Below are 24398 nucleotides of genomic sequence, written 5' to 3'. Positions count from 1 at the left end.
AAAATCCAAATACATTTCATAGCCTGGTCACGTGAGAATCCATAATATTTGGGCATTGAATCAATCAGGAGTAGTACAAATAGAGAAAATAGGATGTCTTTATCTAAAATACCAGCAGTGTTGATTTCTGCTCTCCCTCAATAGGAAGAGTATCAAGACTATGAGCCTGAAGCATGAGAGTCCTTTCCTTCCTTTCTATCACCTGAAATCTAACACCTCCTCAAGACGTCCCATCCTGTACAAGTGCTGAGTTCCAATGTGCCCGGTCGTTCAATTTTTTTACAGTTTTTACGGTGTATTTTGAAGTCTTCCATCAGCAATGATTGGAGTATCTGTGACTGCATCCACCTTGTTTCAGCATTTCCCTCCTGCTGAAATGAAAGCCGGTTGGCAGGATCATTTTTGTGCTGTGGATATTGTGGCTTCAAGTTTAAAAGTTAAAAAAGAAAATATTAAGTAAAAACACCTAAGTGTCTACTGCTTATTTCTAATTCTGTACATGTTTTGTTGATAGGCTGTCAGTAATTTGATATTGTTTCTGATACAGTTTTTATTTGTTTCCTATGACTACTCTTTCTGTGCAGAGATGACTTATTGTGAGAGCTTTATATATATGTGTATGTATTATACATATAAAAAAAAGTAATTGAGCATGAACTATGCACCTATAAATATTAGCTGTTGAAATTTTATTGTTTTGTGATGTGTTTTATTAACTTGTGTCTGTAAATAATGGTGTTCAACTGAAGCAAATAAAACGTAACCCATTAAAAATGAATTTCTAAATTAGTGATGATTTCTAACACCACCTTTCCCTTCCCTGTTGAAGCATTCAAGCTGTGTTGCTTCCTTTGAAAAAACTGGAGAAGCAAAATCAGAAAATGTAAGCCCAGTCTGTTCAAAAACCATGAAGAATGAGAAAAGCAGGGCTGCTACTGCAGCTGGGTGCAGCTTTGCTGACAGATTTGTTTGTAGGCTAATAAACTTGCTGTTGTAAAGGCAACCTGAAAGTGAGTGAAGCCATTAATAATGGGCTGCAGCAGGTTAACAGGAAATCATGAGGCCCTTTGAGGAATTACTGTTCCAAGGTTGTTAAAGTGCTGGGATATACAGTGATGGCTTAGTTGCAATGAATTTGTCTTGTATAAAGTCTCATTTTGCTGAAGTACAGTCTACTGTCTATTTTTAGACATGTGCTGCCTGGATATTTTTCCATACAGTATAAAGATTTAAATGTGAGATGGTTTTACTTCTATTGTGTTTTATTATTTGTTATTTTGGATCAAGTGTTAGCTCTAACCTGAAGTGGTTTTGTGTTTGAGGTTCTCTAGTCTTGAGCAGGATTTTGAACTTGACTTGCAGCTACCCTTTTCAATGTTCTGGGTAACAGGTTAATGTCATTGTCTGGTTTTGAAAGTGGGGAAAGTTAGGCACAACCACATAATGCATGTTACTGGTATGCTCAAAAAGAGACACAGACCCTAGGAGGATGAACGTTCCAACTTGTTGGTAAACTGAGCTCCTTTCTGGCTTTCTGCAGCCTTTCTGGTACTATCATGCTCAACATGAAATAGATCTTTGCAACTGTGTGCCCATTCCATCTGTGGACAGTGGGAGCTGATGATGTAGCACTGTGAGCCAAAGTCCCATGAACATGCTGGTTCCATGGTGCTTAGAATACCAGTGCTTCAGTTTCCTGTGTCATCCCCCAGTTTCAACCCAGTATTTCTCAGGATTTTGATTTATTTCAGAAGAATTGCTATCAAGCTCTCTTTTTTTTCTTTTTTTTTTTTTTTGGTCAAAGCAATGAAAAATCCCCTTGATCATTTCAGACAACTTTCAGGTATTTTCATCAATAGTTTAATTGCTTAACAAAATTTCAAGTTCTGTGCTTTTTTGCAGAAATCTTTCATGGTAATGTGTAGCAGCCCACCAACAGTTTCAAGTCTCTTTCACAGGTGATGTGTCAAGAGATTTTCTTGACCTGGACATGTTTACTGTGAAAAATGAATGCCTCAGTTACAAATCTATTGCATTCCTGGAAAATTATATCAGGATGGGGTACAAGGTAAGATACTGCTTTTATATATATCTTAATTTTGTTTAAGGCTCTTTCTGTTCTAGGAGGACTTGGAAAGAAAAGCTCAGTGTTATAGTGAGATTCCCCCCCCAGTATGGCAGCAGGCAATCATCCTCCAAAAGCAACAACTGAGCTGAGTCTTGTGCCTGGTACTTCAGAAAATAGCACTGGAAAGAGCAGTCTAAATAGAACATGTATTTCTGTTATTCATCTTCACTTTCACAGGTCTTGATTTCCCTACTGCTTCTTTACCAGGGAATCAATTTAAACTGGTTGCTCACATGCTGCAAGTAAGTAGTGCACTTCTTAAATAAGCTGTGGGGAGAGTTATATCATAAAGAACAGTAATGAGTTTGTTTCTGAGACTGGTCCCTTGTCTGAACATGTCAGAGTTAATTAGTTTCTTTCATTGGTAATATCAGCAAAATCATTCAGAGTTTTTAGGTCATTTAAAATGTACCAAAGGTGATCAGTTTGGTTCTTGTGTGCCTCTTGCAAACATGCCCTCAGATGGCCCCAAAAGTCCATGGGACCCTGGTTACTATGGCAGCACAGTGTGATGCACTGCTCTGGTAACAAGCTGCATTTTAATGGGATTCCTTTAAGGGCTGCCTGACCATCCTTTCCAGGTAAACCAAGTGTCATTGTGTCTTATTTTTTGCAGTGAGATGGATTTTGGCATGCAGGTTGCAAATGTCAGAACTGTGTTGGGTGCTAAAGCTGAACCAAGTAGATACTGTTGAATTCAGGTTTTTAAAAGTCTCTACTCTGTGTATTAAAAAATGCTTCTGCTGGTGTGCTAAAAAAAATTTGAACCATGTCTGACAGAGAGGAATATAACTTGGAGCTCTTTTTTTCTAAGAGCTTGGATTTTAACTCAAAGCAAAAGCAATCTTCTATTGTCTAATTAAGAGTTAATAATGAGCCTCACCATATCCAGCTCCTCCAGGGGAAAAACACATGTTGCTTTTTTGTTCTATTTTGGCAACTTTAATTGGTCTTGTAATGGTTCCTAATTAAACACATTGTAGTAATGTTTTTATTACTGTAAATCATAGTGTTAATACTTGTGTTACATGACTTTTATATAATGAATTTCAAGTGTTTCCTCTCCCCACTAAAGACTTTCCTTCGTTCCCTCAAGACAGTTGTAGGCAAATTAAGGTAAATTGCAATGTCATAAACTCAAAGAAAAGCAACATGCCAGTATCTCTACAGGAAGCCCAGATTTTATTCATCCTGGTTTTCATAGCATGGACAGTCTAGGCCCTGGGATGCTCATGTGGAAGGGTCAGACATGGAGAGTGGGTCAAACAGCTGCAGCAAACTCGAAGTTGAGACCACTGCCTCCAAAAACTGGGAGACTGGAAGATCCACAGCTGTCCATTTAAAGGCTGAACTAATTCCAGGAGCACAATGAAAGACAGGTACAGAATGTCTGCCTACACCTATTCATATAATCTTAATATAGAAAATAGGACTACTTAATTGCCCCTAAGATTTGATCCAAAGTTTACTGAAATCTGTGAAAATACTCCTACTGCCTTCACATAGGTGTGTTAGGACAGCTGTAGCTCCAGTATACATTTCATCTTCTTGTACAAATTGTGTGGCAGTCTGCACTGACATGGTGAGTTTCCACTTCATTTCTTCTGTGTGCTTTTTTTTGTGAAAAAATACCTGCTGAAACCCTTGATTCTGGAGTTTCCTGAGGCACTGGCTATGCAGTACTTTTTTTTTTTGTCAGGCAGACATGTGATAGAGGTGATGCTCCCTGATCCTTAACTTGCTGAAGGTAAAGGAAGTTCTTTGCAAAGTATCTATGAATAGCAAAAGTAACAGAAAAGCAAAGAAAAATATCTTGATAATCCCACAGCTAAGTCCTTACCCAGCATTCTCAGCATAGCTGTGGTTTTATCTGCTGGCAAAATATACCTCAAGTGCTGGGTTTGAATGGGATGGTTGCCCTTAAGTATTGCAACCTTAGGGTTAATTACTCTTTAAGGTAACTGATGTTTATTCACACATTAATCCAAACTAACTCTTTGTGTTCTGCTCTGAAATAGCTTAGCAGGTAAGTGGGAGAAAACAGGTGGTTCCCTGTTAGTGATTTTGGTTTCCAGTGGCTTTAACTATATTATCTGGTAACTTTTTGGCCCCTAGCTTAAGGCTTTCAATATTACTAGAAAAGACACTATTAATGAACTTCACAGGGTATGGTCATTCTGCTTGGGTGTATGAAGTTCTGAAATAATAGCATGAGTTTTCACACAAGCAGGTCTGCCTGTGAATTGCAATGACCAAATGCAAATGACATCTTAGCCTTTAGTGTCTCCATGAAGCACTTTTAATGGAAATATCATCTGTTTAAATGCAGACATAAACAGCTTTTCTCCAGCCCACCTGACATTTAACGTGTAACTCAGAAGGTTCCTCTGATATAAAAAAGACTGGCAGATGGAGAAACAGCAGGTGGAACCTCAGATGAGACAGCCAGGAGGTAACAAACAGAATAGGAAACTAGGTCAGATGAGATTTCTCCCATGATGGAATAAATGCTTTCACAAATGCTTCTTCCTCCACTGGATGCATTAAAGTGGGGTTTCATCATTTCCCACTAATATTCACAGCTCTGCATAGGGCAGAGTCTACCAGCAACTGATACATCTGTAGGGTATATTTCTGCAGAAAATGCGAATGTCTGAGATTACAAGTGTGTGGTTTTCAGCTGCAGCATGGGAGAGCTCTTCACAGGAAGCCAAAGCACCCATGTATTTCTCATTAAACATGAGATTTAACTAGAACAATGTTTTATGAAAATGCAACTGGTGGGATACCTCAACTTTTCTTTTCCTTTCTGTTCACCACTGTCCCATTGGTTTCTTTATCTCCATTAATCTGCTAAATTTTCAGCAGGTCAGATCTTACCCTGTACCCATTGCTGAGTGTCCATTTCATTGCAAAATTTTACTCCAGCCATTGTGTCTAGTACATTGTGAGGAGGCTGTAAGCATGTCTGGAGAGCTGGGTTTTTGGTCTTTGATCCTCCCTCTGAAAAAAGGACAGTTTGGCTCCTCCTTGCTGTGCTCCATCCCTGCTGCAGCCAAAGGCAGAGGCAGTGCCCAGAGGCGCTGAGCTGGGGAGGCACAGGGGCTGTTCAGGGACAGCTGAGGAGGCTGGAAAAGAAAACCAGGCACGAGAGCCTTGCTGAGAATTGGCTGGCATTCATCCTGCCTCCCTCCCCCAGGCACTGCTTCTGGTGTCAGAGGCAAATGATAGAAAATATCCATGGCTTTATAAAGCTTCCAGGGACTGGCACCTCCAGGAGCCAGGTAAATTCAGAACAGGGATGCTTCACTCTCCATGAGCCAGAATTCCTGTGCTCTTTGAGGAGACCTGGCTTTTTATGCTGAATTTCCTTTTCTATTTTTTCTGAAATCCTCTGTACCAGAAAAACAAAAGCAGTTGACTGAGGAGTGTACTAGATTAATAAAAGAAACCCCAAAGTCTGAAATCTGATTTTATCAGTCTCCTGAACAGAAGAGGAAACTGCACAATGCCCTTAGGGTCTGTATCTCTGTTCGCCCAGGCGTTTTATTTATGTGAATTTCACTTGTAAAATTCCATGAATCACTGCAAAAATAACAAAGGTGGTCATCTCATGTTAGCAGTTGTTAAGATAGCATTCTGCTGAAATGGCTGCATTACCTAAAACCTAAAATGGGTACATTATCCCAAAACCAGAAAAATCTCAAAAGGAGAAGCCTTAGCAAGAAGATATAACAGTGCTGTTGTGTAATAGAGGGAAACATGTTAATGGTGAGAATATAAAGAACAGTGATTTACAAGCTGTACATAATAAGGCCAAAAAGCAAAGAAATCTGTGATCTCAGTCCACTAAGTAAGTGTCAACTTTCCTTGGCAGAGGAAGGTGGTGGCATCTCTGACAAAACCCTTGAAACAAAATTCCTCCTATTTCTTCAACTCTCTCATTCCAAAATTCAGTTCCTTTCTGGCCCAGATTTGCAGCAAGAGAGTGATATATATTTTATTTGAATAACATGGTGTTCCGAGGTGTGAAATAAATGGACTTTTGAAAGGCTTCAATTTTCATTCTCAGTTTTATGAAAGCTCAAAAATTCAAATATGGTGATCATTCCAGTCTGTTAGAGTCTGTGCCAGGGCAGTTGCTGTGCACTGGAGTGACAGCTCTCCTGTACTCTGCATTTCACAGGCAGATAAGTCTTTTCTTGCTGCAATTCTTGTTCAGTATGTGTAGGCACTATCGTTAGATCCTGTAAGTTTATTTTAGTAATTGTCTTCAAGTATCGTAAGTGTATTCAAATATATGTAAGTGTATTTTAGTAATTGTCTTCAAGAGTGGGGGATTATCCCAAATTCAAGGAATCCATTTTTAAGGCATTTAATATAAATACTAGGTAACATGCTTGAAAGCTGCCAAATTCAAGCCTCAGAACCAGCAACCCAAGCCTGCATTAGCAGAGAAGGTAACACATAACTGTGTAAGTGGCTTATCTTACCTACAGTGCAGCATTAGTGACAGCATTTGTTCCTTTACAGTGAAAGACACTGTGTAATAAAGATGCACTGCTGTTACTACTCCTCTGGACTAGGTGTTCTGGATGATACAGCTCCATCAGCTGAGATCCATGTTTTTTCTCCCCCACACTGTGCTAAGTGCTCTTTCTGAAGCAGTTGTCATAGTGCCAGTTCCACTTAACTGAGCGTGATAATAAAAGCACCCTACCCAGAAACCCTGGCATTCCCTAGTGACAACGCTGGATTTTTTGGCAAACCTTCTGCTCCTAAGAACAGCATGGCTTTTCTGAACCCAAGTGCCAGTGGGACATTGGCTCCTGTGTGGCTGCCAACAAGCTCTTCCTATCAAGGGTAGACCATCATGCAAACAATCATGTTAAATCAGGGTAGTCTGTCTCTCTCTCTCATAAGGAGATATGCTATGCTCCTTAAATAAAGGGAATTATCCTGAGCTTGACTATACAGCTGAATAGCTGAGTGTTAGCAGAGCAGCTTGATGGCAAGGCAGCTCCTGGGAGGATGGTAGCTGACTAATGCAAGTCAGTCTAGAAATGAGAGCACAAGTGCTCACTCCCTCTGGATCTGAAAAGCAAGAACTGGTGAAGAGAGGAGAGCTTTTGGTGAGATAATGAATTTAATGTGTTGATAAATTGCCCATCTTTTTTCTCTCTTTAATTGCTTTTTCTTGTCTTACACATCACAAGGTTGCTGGAGGGAAAGGTCATTGACTCTTCCAGGACTGTTCATTCCTTTATTTGATAGGACTTTAAATATTACTGAAACTTAAGTGAAGAAAAGGATAATAGTGTTAAATTGGAGGTCAGGAGAACAGAGTCAAGTGTGTTGCCTCTGGAGACCCTTTTGAAATCTCCAGGAAAGTGGTATGAGTGGTATTGCAGCAGAGTTCAGCTCTCAGTCCCTGTGGGCTACTTCAACCCTTTGTAAATTATTGCCCAAGTTCCTGTCAGGCTTCTCATTAGACAAAGCACAGGTGCTGTCATGAAAAAAAGTTTTAGTTCACCCAACATCAAAGAATTTTTCATTGTTTAAAATTATGTATTTGTGTGTTCCCAGCTCCATCTCCTGCTTAGTGCCAGAACCAGCTCCACCTCCACCTGGCTGACAGGCATGTAAATTCCTGAGAAGATGCTGCCTTTTAAGTGGGATTTACTTTATTTCAGAAACTGAAAAGGGAAGGAAAGGAAGAAGAGTGTGTGACTGTGATGTTGCAAAAAGCAGATGCTTTCTGGAGGTAAGTGGGAAATATTGCTTTGCTGTTTCTTTAGTACCTGCAGAAGCAGTGCAGCCATACAGGGCTGTGCCTTCAGCTTTTTGTGTCTGTGATGAGCATGAAGGGTTACAATCAGAAAATTAAATCAGTGGGCAAGTACAGATCCCACAACACTGAGGCAACATGGGCATCCTTTGATGATGTAAGATACAGATGCAGACTTTAATTCAAATTCTGCTACTTGCTTATGATGATGTGGTAGGGAAATCACCTCAACTGAACCTATGACCCGAACTTTAAACCATAAATAGCTGTTCTTGCAAAGTGCTTGCAGATCTGAGAGGTGTTATTACTGTAGTTCTGAAGCTACCCTGACTTCATTTAATAATGTGGACAAAATAGAGCAGTAGAAGATAAGGAATGGGAAATTTATTTGTAGCTAGTTGCCAGTTTGATGTTTCTTTTCCTCTGTCTTCTCCTGTCACGATTTTTATGTCTTTTATCAGGGCTAACTGGCTCTCATGACTTTAAGAAACACAGGACAAGATCAAGACAACTGAATTGGAAAGTGTAAAAGTGAGTTTGCAGGTTTCCCTGTTGACATGCAGGTATTGCTGTTAAAATGACCAAGCCATACTATTTATAGATGGCTGATGTTTTTTAAAAGGGAACATGACCAAAATTATTTATTTTTGGTCTCACTTATCATTCTGTGGTGGAAAAGAGCAGCAGCAGGTCTTTTCTTCCAACTTCTTAATTTAACTTGAAAGCAAGGAATGGGCTCAGTTAGATGTGACATGCAAACAATTCACTATTGTTTTCATTAAATAAACTGGAACATGAATATTCCCATGGATATAATTGATTTGCACAGCATCAGTTTACAGCCAAAGTGCCTAAAGATAATTGTTTTTCCATCCTCCCTGACTTGGGATCATGCCACAGCCACGTTCTGACCCCAAGTTTGGGGTTTGTACCCCAGTGACACCTGGGCTGGAGGAGAGCTGTGACTTGCCCTCATCAGCTCTGAGCTTGTTGATTGGGCCAGCAAAACTCCAGTCTGAGCTCTGGTGCTGCGTGCCTGAGTGTCAGGAGTTGGAGTGCATCCTTCCTAGATTTTTTCTTCAGGGTTTGGGAAGAATTTCACTCACACATTATTTCCAGAACACTCTTGCCAAAGAATAGTGTATTTTCTCCCTTAACTTTTATCCTTGTCTTCCTGCTGATCTTACAGTGTTCAGTTACAAAGCCCAAGATGTGTTGACTGTCAGGTCAAAACCTTGCACATCCCTGATTCCCAGTGGAATCTCTTTGGAGACATAATGTACAGAAAGTGCAGGGTTAGTACAATGGATAAGTGCTGATTTTTTTAAAAGGAAATCTGCTCTATTTTTGTTGGTCTTTTCCATTTATATTATTTCATAACCAGGTCATTATGAGCATATTTATTTTTCTGGGCCCATTACTAGACCTTAAGTAGGAGTCTTGGCCATCTGAAGGGAAATAGAGTCACACAGATAGAGGATGGAAACCAGCACTGCAGTGGCTTCCCCATAGGAATTTTTCTGTGTCATTGATTTTAGTTACATGTCACAATGTAGTGAGATTGGGTTTGCAGAGCCAAGAGGGAGCCTTGGAATAAATGGTCCAGGTGAGAACCAGGTGTGAACATGCCCAGAGGAGCAAAATCCATTTTCAGCTATAGAGACAATTAAAAGTCAGCCAGACCTCAGAGGCCAGATTTAATTAAAATCTGCTCATTGAAATCAAAGTTGTTTATTTTCACACTTGTCAATACGATTTCCTTTTCCAGAAGGGGAGTCACCTTGCTGTTACTTTTGGATCCCACTTTGCTCAGTACTTTGCTACTCAAAAATCCTAAAATAAGGCATTTCCTCCTCCTGTTTCACATTTCTGCTTTTGGGCTTCAGATTTCTGCCTCTCTCTTTGCTGATACTTATCAGATTTACCCTTAAAAGTAACTTTCTACAGTTTTTGTGGGTATTCAAGGCTTCACCTATCACTTGAGAAAAGCTTTTTCAGCTGTGCTGGAGCACAGAAGGACCTATCACTTTCCTGTTGGCTTTCATCCAGTTTGACACAGTGATATATTTCTAGCACCATTTTTAATGATACTGGTTGCAGGAAGATCAGTGTTTGTGGCTGTCATGTACAGTTTATCAGCCAGCTTGCTGGTGTCATTTCTGTGGGTTTTATGAGATTATAAATACTCTGGGCAGGTTGGCAGCTTGTTTCACCTCTCAGTAGTTTCAGAAATCCCAGGGGCTTCAGTTATTATTTGTTGCTGGTGTTAGGAGAGTATCCTCAGGCCCTAGACACAATTGGGCCAAGGGGCTCTAAATGCCAGGCTGGAGAAACAAACCTGACAAAGAATGTAAATGCCTTTTCTGCCATTTACAAAGCTGAAAGGGAGGTGAGTTTTTGTGGCTTTTTAGAACATCTGGCATATTCCCAGATGCCACACAAATAAACAACAACATTGCAAAGAAAGGCTGTGAAATACTTTTGTTTTAAATGGCAGCAGTCCCCTATTTGCCACCAATCGCATACGCTTGAGGGTGAGGGAGATTTTTTTTCAGAATCAATTGGAAAAAATCCCTGGCTTGTAGGCTGACCTGCTGGGGATTGCATTCTGACCCTCCAATGCAATGTTCTGGCATTTGCTGGTGAAAGGGTGGGGAAACTGAGGAGACATGTTTGCAGCTAAACATCAGATATTGAGATAAGCCAGCACTCAGCATGCTCCTCACTTTGTTAGTGATCTTCCTCCCTTTACCTCCCTCCTCCCAGCAAATTCTGGTGATTTGTAGATTTATCACTGCTGTTGTTTTAGATTAATGACCCCCCAAATGTTGAGTGGGATATCAAACCTTGCTGTGGGATATCTCAAAAACCATCATCACCTTTCGGGGCCATGTCTGAAGGACCTAAAGGAACCACCAAAACCCTCTCATCTGATTTGTAACACCAACACAGCCAGGGGTTTTTTTTAGCCTGTTTTTTTTCTTTCCTTAAACACCACGTCCCATTTAGGCTGTCAGACAGAGGAGCATTCAGTCTGTTTAGAACTGAGACCTTTGAACAATTGATTCACCAGATAATAGCTCTACCATTTTCCCCTTCCTTTGGCACATGTGCAGATGCAGCCTGAAGTGTCTTGTGCAGCTGAAGCAGCCTGGGGAGTTTCCAGGTCAAGCCTTTATGTTAGGGGCTGGAGGGCATGCAGAAATACAAATATCAGGGTTATAGATAGATACAAACTTTTTTTCTGAGCATTTCTCCAGGAAGTCAGGGTTACTGTGCTAACACCAAAAATGCTTCACCTCTCTATTTGAATAGAAGCTTTGTCTAAACACTTTTAAAAATCTGTCCTCACAGGTGTTTAGCTTTAGAGATGTTAGGACAGAGTCAGTGCTATGGACACAATTAGGAAGATTTTCTTGGTTTTTCTTTTTATTTGGGAGTAGGTTCTTGTCTTTGCAGCCTGCCCAGTGCTTTTGGGCAGTCACACCACAGAAACTGCTCTTGATTTCTAAATTACTATTGATTAGAAGTCATCTTTTTGTCACTTGCAGTAAGTAACACAGAGAGAAACATCTACTAGAAGGGAAGAAAAGAGGTATGTTCTGTTTAAGCTGTTCTAAAACCAATCATTTAACTTTGTACCAGATAAATCTCATTTCATATTAGTGAATTTGTATTTCTTGCATCAATCCTGACTTCAGGAAGTCTCTTCCCTTAACAGTTGGACTACCTCAACAGTTAATTTACAGGAGACTGAAGATATGTGCTTTGAGGTAGGGAATGCTCTTGATATGCAATTTTTAATTGAGTTTTTAATTTATTCTTTCAGCAAGTTAAAAACCCTGTGGCAAGCCCCCAAGGAGGGTGTGGGAGTGAAGGCAGTTCTTTCTCCTCCAATCTCTGAAAACTGTAGAGAAATGCCCAGCAAGGGATGTCTTCCAGTCTGTCCTTTTCACACCAGAAGCCTCCTTATTTCATGTCTGCTTGTGCACTAACAGTTTTTCTTCTTACCCACACTGGAGCTCAAGGCAATTTTGGGTGTTTGGGCAAAGTCCAGCATTCACTGATATTTCACAGTATTCTGCTGGGGCTTCTAGGGAATGGCTTTCAGGTTTTGCAGCAACCATGCCAAGGCTAGAGCAGAGGAGACATGCAGAGAGGATGGTAGTGAAGCTGAGCAAGCGTGACATAAGTGCTGAAGGGAAGGGCTATTGTCAGGAAAGGGAGAACAGGGAGACAGCAATACTCTGCCTTCTTCTCTGCCCTTAGGTGTGCTCTGTTTGCTTGAAAATCTGGATCTCCCCTCTCAGAACAACTGTGGCCACTACCATGTTTAGAAACAGCAAACTAAGTGGCTGCTTGATGGCAGCAACACTGACAAACTGAGGCAGGACTCAAGCTGATGGCTCAGTGTAAAATAGCCTACTCTAATGATGGCCTGCTGTTTGTTTTGAATCCACCTGGTGCTGCACGTTGTTTATTTGTTTAATATTGCTTTATTCATGCATTCCACTACCACCCTTATCCATCCTTTGCCAAAATTATATTGCTAATGATAAACTGCATGTGGCACTCCTGCAGTGGGGTGCTCAGTGCTGGGTTATTTCATGCAGTGCTGTAGCAAAACAGCATGTGAGAAAATTCAAACCTGGAAAAGCAATAATTTGTTACAGTGGAAATGAGCACAGAATGACTCACACTGCTGACAGATTCTGACATGCAACCAATTTATTAGAGGTTTGCTTTTCTGCAGGACTTTGCTTCCTCTCTCTGTTCCAGATGTGCTCTTTGTAAAGGCAGCACAGACAAATATTTGATGCCCAGACAAATATTTCCTACCTTTAAACTTTCTGTCTCTTATCTACAAAGGCTTTTGAAAAATGATTCTGTACCTGAAAATCGTTAAATGTGTGAAAATGTAGCAGGATTTTTCTTATGATGCTTTGATATTGTTAACAGAGGACGAATATTAATGCCAAGTATTTTGGGACTATAAAATACAGCCTGGAAGGGGTAACTATCTGATCTGTGAAAGGCTATTTGTGTTAGCCAAGTTTTTTCCAAGAGACCTGTGTCATCATCACCTTTATTGGACTTTAGGACATTTGCTCAGTACCAAGATATGAAAACTTAGGTTAAGGCAGCACCTTAAGGTGCATCTTTACTCCCAGATTCATACCATATCAATCATGCTATACTAGATCAACCATGCTTTACCTCTTAATGGTGGGCAGTCTTCCTAAAGAGTAGGGCATTGAAACCTGCTAATAGTTCCCCTGGGACTGAAGGCTCAGATTTGCTGTGTGGGGGACCCTGCACTGGCACAGGTTGCCCAGGGAGGTTGTGGAGTCTCCATCCCTGGAGACATTCAAGAACTACCTGGATGCAATCCTATGCACTTGGCTCCAGGGCACATTGCTTGAGCAGGTAGGTTGGACCAGCAATGCTCCCTTCCAGCCTTTACCATTCTGAAATTCTGTGCTTAGATGTTCTTGATTCTCTCCCTGTCCACAGAATAGTCCTTCTGTCTTGATACAGAGCTGAGCAAAGGAGAAAAAGGCAGGAGTCCTCTCATAGAAACTGCTGCCTTCTCCATAGATAAATGATAGGTATCTTGCATGATTAGTCAGGCTTCTAAATCCAAAGTACAGCTATATTTTGCACTGTGGGCTGGAGGGGGGCTGAAGAATGAGACTGAACTTCATTAGTAATCCTTATGTGCAAACAGTTTATGAATCTCAGCAGGAGTTGCTAAGAAAACAGTATGAAATAATTCTGACAGTGACAAGGGCTGCATAGCATTCTGACACTTCCTCAGCCCTGCAATATTCCTTAAAGAGAAGGAAAATCAGTCCAGGAAAATGGTAAATGCTCAATTCTGTGCATACAGATGTAGACAGAATATTGAGAAACTTAAGCAAATCCTTCCAGAAGAGAAGAATGGGTTCTGCTTGAATTTAGTGTTCATCTGCTAGCTTTAGTGGTTTGCCTGGAGGAGGCAGACTTGTTGTCTCCTCTGGTGCCATCAGAACTGAGATGACTCAAACAGATAAACTGTTTTATAGGTGCCCTTAGCAGAGGGGAAGAGCTTTTGTTGCATTTTGCATCAGCTCTATGTTGTTTTGAACATGTGTCTTAACCTGAATTCATGAATTCATGAAAAGTGCTTCTTTAAGTCTGAAGAATATGGACATTCTTTTTTGTGATTGTTCGTTGGACTTGGGGTTTTGTTTGTTTGTGTGGTTGGTGGTGGTTGCTATTTAATATTCTTTGCTAGGAGTTTGGTGAAAAATGTGAAGAGAACTTCATAAAATGTCTGCCAGCCTGCTCTCATTAGCACCCAAAAGCTTAAGTTTTTGCTTGATGTGTTGCAGTCTACTATTGCAAATAAGAAAGAGGATTACATACTTCTCAGCTGTGCACCAGAATTCTAGTCAGTCTTGTTTCTCAGAGGCTAAATGCAGTGTGTTTCTTTCCCCAGGTGAGAGAACACTGTAGCAAAGGTGCTGTGGGCAGGTGGCACCTCCAGGGATTTGCTCATCAGTTTTATCATGGAGAGAGCGAGGAAAGGGGCAGAGATGAATCCTGGTAAGGATCCTACAGAAAGTATGTTTGGAGCATTTCATTTCCATGGTGCAAACTGGTACCGAGATGAGCACAGCAGAGAAGGTCAAGGGCGTGACAGAGTCTCTGAGAGTGTTTTCAGCAGAGACTTGACTGAAGGGCTTTGGTGGCTGGAAGGTGGGAGGGAAGGCAGCTCACACATCTGCTCTACAATATGTGCTCACTGAGTTCAGGGAAGAAGGGGAGGTGAAGAAGCAGCAGCAGGGCTGGGCCCTGGCATGAAGTTGTAGGCAACGTAGAGACAGAGCTGAAACTTTTGGTTTTAAAACTCCACGGGCTTACATGGAGCTGTTAATGGACTGGGGCTTGAGTCTGCTTTTTTAAAAAAGACTCTTGTTCCACAAAAACTGTCTTGTTGCCAGCCTGACCTTATTGTCTGGAGAGGGAATTAAGGCAAGGCTTGCTCTGGCAGTCACAGCTGGTGGTTCAGACAGGGCTTGCAGGAAAGGAAGCTCTTGGCTTAAGCTGCTTCATCTGCAAAGGCTTTGCTTCCCACCAGAGACCTTAGGTGCACAGTATTTTAAATTTAACTGCATTATTAACAATAGCAGAGTGTAAAAGAAGAGGAAGCAATATTTACACCCTGGCACGCATGGTTATACATACTCTGAAATGGGCCTTTGGCACACAGGCACCTCCTTAAAGCTCTGGCAGACTTCCATGCACAGGGGGAAGGGTTTTTAGATGAGCCTTGAAATGGGATCTTTGCTGTCCCTACAGCAGTAGCTGTATGTGCAGTCTGGGCTTTCAGCTGCCTTTCTGTCTTGCTCCAGGAGGTGGGAAGGGTGCTGGGTGAGGTTGCCTGCATGTCTCCCACTGGAAGGGTTTCTGGAGAGATGGAGAAACAGGTACAGCTCTGTCCATCACTGCCTACAAGACCAGGGAGTGGGTTCTATGTGCCAGAATTTTGGCTATGGTGTGGTGTTATTCCTGAAAAGTGTTTTTTAACTGCAGTTAAAAACACGTGAGAACTAGAGTTTGGAGAATGTTCCTAATGGTCAGGAAGAAAGGTGTAACTGTTGGTAGTTATTTTCATTTTAGCCCTCAAAACAGCTTGATAAAACTGCACCATATGCAGTTTTCTGACTGGAGGGTAATAAGTATTGGAGCTTGGGTGATGGGACAGCTGGAGCAGTGCAGGTTGACCAGAACACTTCTGCAGGTCAATATTTCCACTTTTAAGCACTTGTAGGAAAGGATTAATGCAAGTGAAATTAACTGCTACATCTGCTGTCTTAGCTGAACAGAGAGACAAGGCAAATGTTTCCACAGAAACAAGCCTAGCATCTTACTTGGAGGTGGGCAGCACAGGCAGAGAGAAGCTGGCAGTGATCCTGCCTCTGCTGGGTGTCCTTCCACTGGAGGCCAGTGGCACCAGAATGTTTCTAACATGACAGGAGCTGAGGTCATTTGAAAAAAAAAACAAAAAACAATCAACCAAACAAAAAAGATTTGTCATTTATTTCTGGTGCCAAGAGAACTTTCTTCCCCCATACATGTATATTCAGATGTAGTTCCTTTATTTTTCCTGTAGGGAAGCTATTATATGGGCATCATGATGGTAAAGAGTTTTAGTTTTGGTTTTAATTATCTTTGTTTTCTCATTGCCTCCATAAAACTCTTTATTTCTTCCCCAGTTTTTATGTCTCCCTTATAAAGACAGATGCAGTTTATGGGTGCACTGTTGCTCTCCTCCCCCTTTATAAATTTTTATCACTATTTGCAGTTTCAGTGAGCAAGTTTGTTTCTGCCTAGAGCAGGTGCAGCAGACTGGAGAGTTGCAATAAAAAATTTTCCTTTGAATGCTTCATAATTGAGAATTTGCTGGTAGAGCATTTGGTGTCTCAGGTCCAAACTGGGTTCCAGTTCAGTGTAAGAACTCAGTTCTGGTTGTTGCCTTGTCAATACAATACAGATTTCTTAGTATTGTATCCAATCCCCAACAATGCCTGGCCTGAAATTCAGTTTAGAAAAGATGGAAACAAATGTCTTCTGCCCTTTCTGCTCACATTTACAGCCCTTTCACAAGCTACCAGACAGTGTATTACATTTCCAACCTGTGTGGCTTCCTGAAAATATTTGAAAAAAAAAGATGTGATTAGCCCAGCTATTGGAACATTGCCTATAAAGCATAAATGGTAAATCAGCTTTCCAGACAAAGCCTCTGTGGAGTAGAGCCTGCTGTTCAAAGCACTGGCATGGTGCTCCTGCTTGCCCCTTTAGCTGATGTGATGTTCTGTCTTGGTTGCTGGTATTTTTTCTTTCTGGATCTGTTGTTTCCTAGTGTTGTTTTTTCATGAGAGAGAACTTAATCAGCTGAAATAGGGGGAGCAGTAGCATCAGTCATCATTCTTTTCCTTTTTTTTCTATTTAAAAAACATATATTTCACTGTTGGCTTTTTTCTTCTTTTTTCTTTTTCTAATTAAGATCCAGTCATTTATCATCCAGTTTATTCATGATGCTCAGCTTTAGTTTTTTTGGAAGTGCTTGAGTTTTTCTGTGAACTAAAGAATGATGTCTTGTTCTGTGCTCAATAATCAACACCCATGGGTACTTCCTTTTTTGGTCCTGGGTGAAGAATATTCCTTATGACCCTTGAACACTTAGACAATTCAGAGCAATGAAATGAGAAGCAGACCTTCCTGCCACTCTGCTAATACAGTGAAACATTTTTCAAAGGAAATGACAGCATTTATATACCCACAGGCTTTGCACTGCAATTTGTTTATTTTACTCCAGGTAAGTCTTCAATCTTCTTTTTGTGCTTCAGACACAACTCCAAAGTGAAGTGATGGAGTCTGCCTCTAAGGGAACTTGCATCAAGGCAAAGAACTGATTTTATTGATGGTGCTGTCTTTAAATGAAAAATGACAAGTTGCTTTTAATAATCCATTTTTTTCACCTACCTGTTGTTTGAAAGTTTTCTGTCCATAAAGTCTGTGTCTCTTGTGCTATATAATGCTTTATTCTACTGAAAATTTTCCATAAGCTCTGGTGTTTAAATGATTATTAATATATTTCTGTGCACTGTCCGTAGGCAAAGAAAAGTACAAATTGTTACTGGGATGTGAATAGAAATGTAAGGCATTTAATAGGCATCTGTTTTTAAAACCAAACTGCTCACATGGGGGCTTGCACAGCTCATGGCTGTGTGCAGCAGTATTCTACCCAGGGCAAGGTGGGGAATTGCTGTATAGATGCTGTTCATGTGTGTATTTTCCTGCTCCCTCCCCTTTAAATCTCTGTCTGACCAGCCTGCCCCTCTGCTCTGCATGTGCTTTGTGTCATCTGGGGCTGACCAGGGCAATCCTGAAAGAGCAGAGCTTTGGAATCCACTGCTCTGAGCGGGGCTACCCCTGCCCAACATGTGTGCTCCAAGCTGGGGGGATGTCTTCCCTGCTTCCTCATGCTGGAGTGGGAATCCAGCTCAGAAATGCCTTCAAGCAGTGATATATCAGTATTTCAAAAGGCACTGTACTGCCCAGGATTTAGATAACAGAGTTATGTCCTTGTCCCTAGGTATTGGATTTTTCCACCACAAAGATGACAGAATGATATTGTCAGCCACAGTTTTGAGGGAGAATCAGTACAAGAACACATGAGCACAAAAAAATAAATGCTGTCAAAATCACCAGAATGTTTTGTGTGTGAAAAATTAATCACCTCTGCTGGGAAATAACTCCCAGTACATGTGAGGAAATTTCCAGAAGCTGTGAGAATAGAATAGCACAAACACCAAGCAGCAGAGATCTCTTAGGTGTGAGCACAGCAGAACCTGAGGGAAGGCGATCCTGTGAGAAATTGTGGATGCAGGTATCTGTCAACAGGTGAAAGCAAACCTTTCAGGAGATGGACTGCTTTATGGGGAAAGGAAAGCAGAAGAATTCTGTCCCCTCTTGCGCACTGCTTTCCTTGAACAAGCACTGTCATTTCCTAGGCCTCCTCATTGCCCTTCTAGTAAGTTTTTCCAGAAATTGTTTATATTGCTCCTTCTTTTATTGATAGAGACACTATGACTACTCTCAGTTAGCAACTCAAGTGCCTCCATGAGCTGGAATCAGACAGAGTTTGGAAAGACTCAGCACCTGGGGAAAGGTGCTGCCCTCCCTTAGGGGTAAGAGAAATGCAGACTCAGGCACAGGGATACATGCTCTGATTTGAAGTTACCAGATGGAAATGTGGTGATAAAAGGAAGTCCAGAGAAGATCTTTCTCTTCTAGATGTATCCCTGCATTGACTGGTGTACAAATTTCAGTGAAGAATAGCACTTTACTTATCTTCTGGCACTTAAATTGTTTATCTTGATGTATTGTAGTAGAGCTTTCCTTTTCAAACCAGAAAAGGTGCAGCATTGTTTCTTACAAGACAGAAAGCTTGTGTTTTTAAAAGATTTTAGATTAATAACTGTGTTTATCTGCCTTCTGTTTGTTTGCTTCATTTTTCTTCTTCCCATCCTTTTTGTAACTATGATATTGGAAATGTAATTATTGGAGGTAAAGATCAGTGCAAATACTAATGCACCTCTGTTTCCTGGTGCCTGACTAGGTAAGGCTTTCTTCCTTCCATTTTTAAAGAAATTCTAATTATTTTAGTGATTAATTTTAGGCTCGTTTCCTTTCTTCCATTCCCAGTTATTGGCTGCTATTCAGGGGGGTGTATTTGCCATATTCTTATATTTCCAGAGCAACGTGGTCAGCTTGTGTTTTAATTCTTAGTGCTAATATGGTTATTAATTGTTGGGTGGCAGTGTCCAATGGTTTCAGCCTAATCAAGCTTCAAAATTCTCTTGTGCTAGATGCTATTTAGTCACAAATACACATTTCATGGCCCAAATGCTTTCTAATTGCTCCTTTGGATGAGTGATACCTACATTTGCTTATTGCTTTTGTTTATTTTACAGAGATCTTTTGAAGAGCCAGGTGCTACACTATTACCAGAAATCAGGTAATGGCAGGTGTTTACTTTTCACAGTATTTGAAGGTGAAATCTGCATTATCACATCCTGCTGCCTTGCAGCACTTGGAAAAGGAAGGAATGCCTTGTACCAGTCTGTGTGTGCAGTAAAGGGAAACATTCAAGAAGTTGAACCATCACCTGGTTTCATTTATTGAAGCTCAACAGATTTTATGTGATATATTAAATGTCAAGTGTAAACAAAGCTGCAGAGCTTTTCTTCAAGGTTTTGTCTCTCCTGGGGAGCTGGATGCTCAGTGTGTCTCTGAGGAAAGGGAGGTGTTGCAGAGCTTGGGGCTGCCTCCCTTGGAGGTGCTGCTCACCTGCCTGCTGCACAGCATTCCTGCTCTCTGCCTACACTGCCACTGGCACTCTGGGTTATTGCTGCCTGGTTAAGGCTTCTCATACTCCAGACTGAGAAAAACACATTCATGCAACATTTATGGAAAGGCCTCAAACCCCCTTGATATTTCATTTCTGGTATAGGGCTGGATTTGGCATTGGGCTGGTGTGGGTGAACCTCATTCATTCCAGTGGAGGGGGAAAATCTGACATCAGTACATCAATCTTCTGGTCTGCCATCTGCTTAGAAGTCCAGGTGTTATGAGACCTAAGTGACTGGTATGTGTACCACTGCTTGCTGTCCTTAACTTGTCACATATGGGGCTCTCACTGAATCATACACGATCATATAGAAGGGGTGAGGTGTTCTCAGAGAGCTCAGGGTTCAGCTCTCTCCAGGAGGACATGGCAGGAAAAGGGCATGGGGACAGCTCTGTGCCTCCCCTCAGGGGCTGTCACCAACAGGGGGGAGCTGCTTAAGGCACCTTCAGACATTATCCCAGACAAACCTGCTGGCTTCACTGCCCAATGCAGGCTGGAGCTCAGTGTTTGGGAGGCATTTTGTGGCACCCTATTCACATAACAGCAGCCTTCTTCTGCTGTCCACAGAATGTGTTCTGTGTGCCTCAAGTAGGTGAAAACTTGGGTCTTTGAAACAGAAGAGTATAGATATTAAACAAGAATTTGCAAATATTCGTGCTTTCCGAGGTAAAGATTTTGCTGGCCTTTTATCTTTTGGTGGTTTTTTCAGTAAAATAAGGTGGCAAGATTATTTTTTTTCTGTTCTCCAGCTTGTATATAGAGTTCATACCAGAGCTCCCACTGGTATGCATGGCATGACAGGAAAAATTGTTGCATTAGCAAAGAACTGCTGACCAAAAATTGAGTTTGTGTAATGAAAACCCTGCTAGGTGTTCCAGAGAGAGCAGCTTTCATAATCTTTTCCTGTGCTGTAGGCAAATCTTCACAGTGAAGTTTGTCTGTGGAAGAAGCCACTGCTGCCTTCAGCCCCTCAGGTAGGAGCCCTGAAATAGCAAAATGTGTTCATGCCTGATCCCTCTGCTTGTCCTTTATGTTCATCAGGGTGGCCTCTGGAGCACTGCCAGCACACCCTTCCTAGTGCAGGACCCCAAGGAGAAGGCATGTTAGGAGGGTGAGTAAGAGAGGGATGGGGAAGTGTTTTATGAGTAAGAGAGGGATGGGGAAGTGTCATCTCTCTGCTGGTCCCTTGGTGGTTCTAATTGGTTTTCACAGGTTAGAACAAGCCTGGATTGCTCTGGCTTATTGCCAGGGCCAGGACTGGAGCCAGTGGCTGAGAGCTGACCTTGAAGATTCCCACTGTACTTGTGCCAAGATGCTGTTTAGTCAGGATCAGAGCTAGCTCCTTCCACTGGAAAACAACACAGGGAAAGCTTGCCAAGGAGGGATTAGCCAGGGGGTTGGAGGTGCGGAAATAAAAATCAGTGCGGTGCAGGTTAAGTGCATTTAATCCATGAACCCCCTCTCAGCATTCATCATTTCCATCTGTGAAACGTGTTGCTGCTGCTGCCAGAGTTGATCCTTGTCCAGCTGGCTATTGCTGCTTATGCACATGACCCCAGACCTTCCCAGAAGCCAGGATTCTTAATGCCATGAATCACACAGCCTCAGCTGGCTCCAGCACTGGCCTTTGTTTCAGGGACCTTTCCCAGGCAGGGAACTGTCTGCAGTTCCTCTTTTCTTGCTCACCTTGAGAAATGCACAGGGTTCAGACTGTCATGCTTGCCTTTTTCCCCATGTGATGTTTGATTTGTTACCTGGTTTGCTGTTTTAATTGGCCTCTGCAGCAGATCCACGTGAAAGCTGCAGGGATATTTGAATGCTTGTTTCCACTTGTCAGTAAATTTGCATCTCTTGCATCTGTGCTGTTTAATTTCTGGGGGTAAGGGATGCTGCCTTTTGTTGTGTGTTTATGAAGCACTGGAGCAGTACATAATAAGGTGTTCTGGCCCTTGAAGTCTGCTGCAGGACCTGTTTTTCTATCATACCATGACAGACACTTCAGGGTGGGATTTCTGAATATTGTGGCAGAGTCCTCCTTGAGTTGTTGCTCCAGGATGGATGTAGTCATTTTCTGAGCTTGTTTTGTAGTCTGTGTGTTTAAATACAGTGCTTTGCACTGAAACCTGTTAAAATGAAAATTTCATCCCTCTCAGATTGTCTCTGTCATTTTCTATGACTGCTTGTCTGTCTTAATGTTTATATTCTACTCATCTTTGTCATCTGAAAATCTGATCATCCAGGTTTTGAAAAATACTTCTGGATCACTAATGAAAACTATTGAGCTGTATCAGATCTAATTTACTTCAATGAAAAAAAACCTCTAGAAACAATGTGATTTCAATTATGCTTGTTCAATAAATTTGTGTCTGCCAGTCTGTCAATTCATCAAATCCATTTATTTGAGCCAGTTTTATCAGAACACACTGCCAAGATTAACTGAGCCCATCAGCAAGGTCTGTGTATACTCTACTACACTACATTACATACCTGTAGTTTTCTCCATTAACCCAACCATAGATCCCTAAGGATGTTTTCCATAAAACTGTGTTGATGGCATTAATTACATCCTTCACTGGCTATCAGTTGAGTCTTGTATTCATTTTGCAATGATTTTGCTTGGGACTGATGTTAACTGAATTGCCCTAGGTCATCTTCCTTTTTTTGAGATTTTGGATGGGAAAATTCACTAAATTTGCATGCCAGAATTAATATGTAAAATATTTTTTCCAATTTCTGTCCTGTGTGGTATCTCCAGGTCTAAGTTTTTTTACTACTCACACGAATGTTAAAAACATCAGATGATTTCATGCTTCTCCTGAAAGTGGATCTAAATGAACACTGTTGCTTGATAGTCAAACAATAGATGTATGTTTATTTGTTTAAAACCGCATCTGCTGGAAAAAGTTCACTGCATTCTCTTTAGAAGCCAAAAGGAAATTAAACTCTTTGTCAGCTAGGCACTTGATTCTGTCCTTTTTTTGGTATACCCATGTTGTTTTCTTCAGTGGTTCTTCAAGAGAAGTTGCCAGGAATAAAATAATAGCAGGGGGAAAAAAAATCAGGGACACTGTAGGGTCAGCAATAGCTGCCTTAATTTGCAGGGGGAAAGGAAAAGTATTCTGTTTGTTTTAAATTAAGGATATTTTTGCAGATAAAAATATATGCATTTCAGAAGTTTTCAGTCTTCTAGTTACCAGAAAGATTACTATTTTATTATTAGATTTAAGAACATTTACCATTAATGTATGCATGGCTTTACACTGCCTGTTGATTCTGCTGTCACAGGAAGTCTCAGGCTCTGATGACATTGGATTGTTCCTGACTGTGGATTGTTGGAGACTGAGCAGGGGTTTCAAACCTTCTTCCCTCATCTCTTCTCTCTTTTTTCCTTTTGTTTTTGTTTTTTTTTTTTTTTTTCATAAAAAGTGAAAAAGTATTGGTACTTACAACATTTAATTTGTTCTACTCCTGGTCTTCAGCTTTGATTTGCTGTAATTGCATTTGAGAATTGAAGTCTCTTGTTCTTGTATTAATACAATTTTTCACTTTAGTTTTTCTATTCCTAACAAGCAGACACATGCAGAAAATAAACTGGATCATAGTACTAAAATTATACTCTGAAATTTTCAGAACATGGATGCTATAATTTGCAAAAAAATTGAAGTCTTTATTTCCTAACAGTAACTATAACTTGAAGACTGTTTCTGGCATCATTGGCATGCAAATGTACCAACTAGCAAAATTAAAGAGGTGCCTAATGGATAGAGCTTGACTGATTTTTATACTCTTCAGGTTTCTTGGACAATTCCCAAATGATGAGAAGGTTTGTCAGAATATGCTGGAGGTGTGTGTTTAAGTTCTGGAATTTAATCCTCCTTTGTTTCTTTTATTCCCCTAGTCTAAATGATTCCATGTTGGGGTATATGCTGTACAATGAGAATCCTCTTACTCTAAGCCAAAACTCCTCAGAGTCCATTCCAACATTTGCAAAGACTTTAGGGTCATGTTCTGTTTTCCTCTGAATGGTTTTAAAGGTTAGTAAGAGTCTTGGATAGGACATAGGAATTTAGTTCCTCTGCAGATCAGGAAAACATTGAGTTTTCAGTGTATCTGCTGCATGTGAGAGCCTTACTGAGTTTTCCTGCCCCCTCCACAACCCTCCTTTGTGTTCTTCAAATACTCAGTTTGCAATAAATTGAAAAAGGTTGATAGGTCTTTGGGCCAAGAGCACTCCAAAACTTCTTGGGTCCAACATATCTCAGAATTCAAGAGGGGTGTCTTTGCTCCCTTTGCAATCCAGATCCATCTTCTGGTGTTTTACAGTTCTGAAGTGAATGATCCAATTTAATATGGATCTGAGAAAGAGGGTGAGGCTGCTTAATGCCTGATAATTTAAAAAAAAAAAAAAAATCCATGAGGTAGAGTGACAACAAAAAAAGAAAATAATAATTAAAAAAAAAATCCAAACAACCAAACCATTTCCTTGGCTTGCACTTTATCTCACTGCTACCAGCTCTTTT

General features: G+C 40.9%; 1 protein-coding gene and 1 long non-coding RNA gene across 3 annotated transcripts in view; both read left to right on the top strand.

The window, feature by feature from the left end:
• Positions 1-778, top strand: part of SNCA (synuclein alpha) — a 63036-nt gene extending 62258 nt beyond the window's left edge. For both annotated transcript variants that reach the window (XM_071431630.1, XM_071431631.1), the window contains exon 6: positions 145-778. In XM_071431630.1, coding sequence (XP_071287731.1) covers positions 145-177 — 33 coding nt within the window. In that variant the 3' untranslated portion in view covers positions 178-778. The remainder of the gene's footprint in view (positions 1-144) is intronic.
• A 6111-nt stretch (positions 779-6889) lies between these two features.
• Positions 6890-24398, top strand: part of LOC139592139 (uncharacterized) — a 41174-nt gene continuing 23665 nt past the window's right edge. The window contains exons 1-6 of the long non-coding RNA XR_011679910.1: positions 6890-7260; positions 7715-7892; positions 8378-8447; positions 14398-14504; positions 19442-19485; positions 20920-20989. This is a non-coding gene — a long non-coding RNA (uncharacterized lncRNA). The remainder of the gene's footprint in view (positions 7261-7714; positions 7893-8377; positions 8448-14397; positions 14505-19441; positions 19486-20919; positions 20990-24398) is intronic.

This window comes from Agelaius tricolor, unplaced genomic scaffold (genome assembly GCF_023055355.1).
Source record: "Agelaius tricolor isolate 1412-34295 unplaced genomic scaffold, bAgeTri1.0.p SCAF_8, whole genome shotgun sequence".
Lineage (NCBI taxonomy): Eukaryota > Metazoa > Chordata > Aves > Passeriformes > Icteridae > Agelaius > Agelaius tricolor.
Note: the sequence above shows the minus strand (reverse complement) of the source record. Positions and strands in the feature narration are given on the sequence as shown.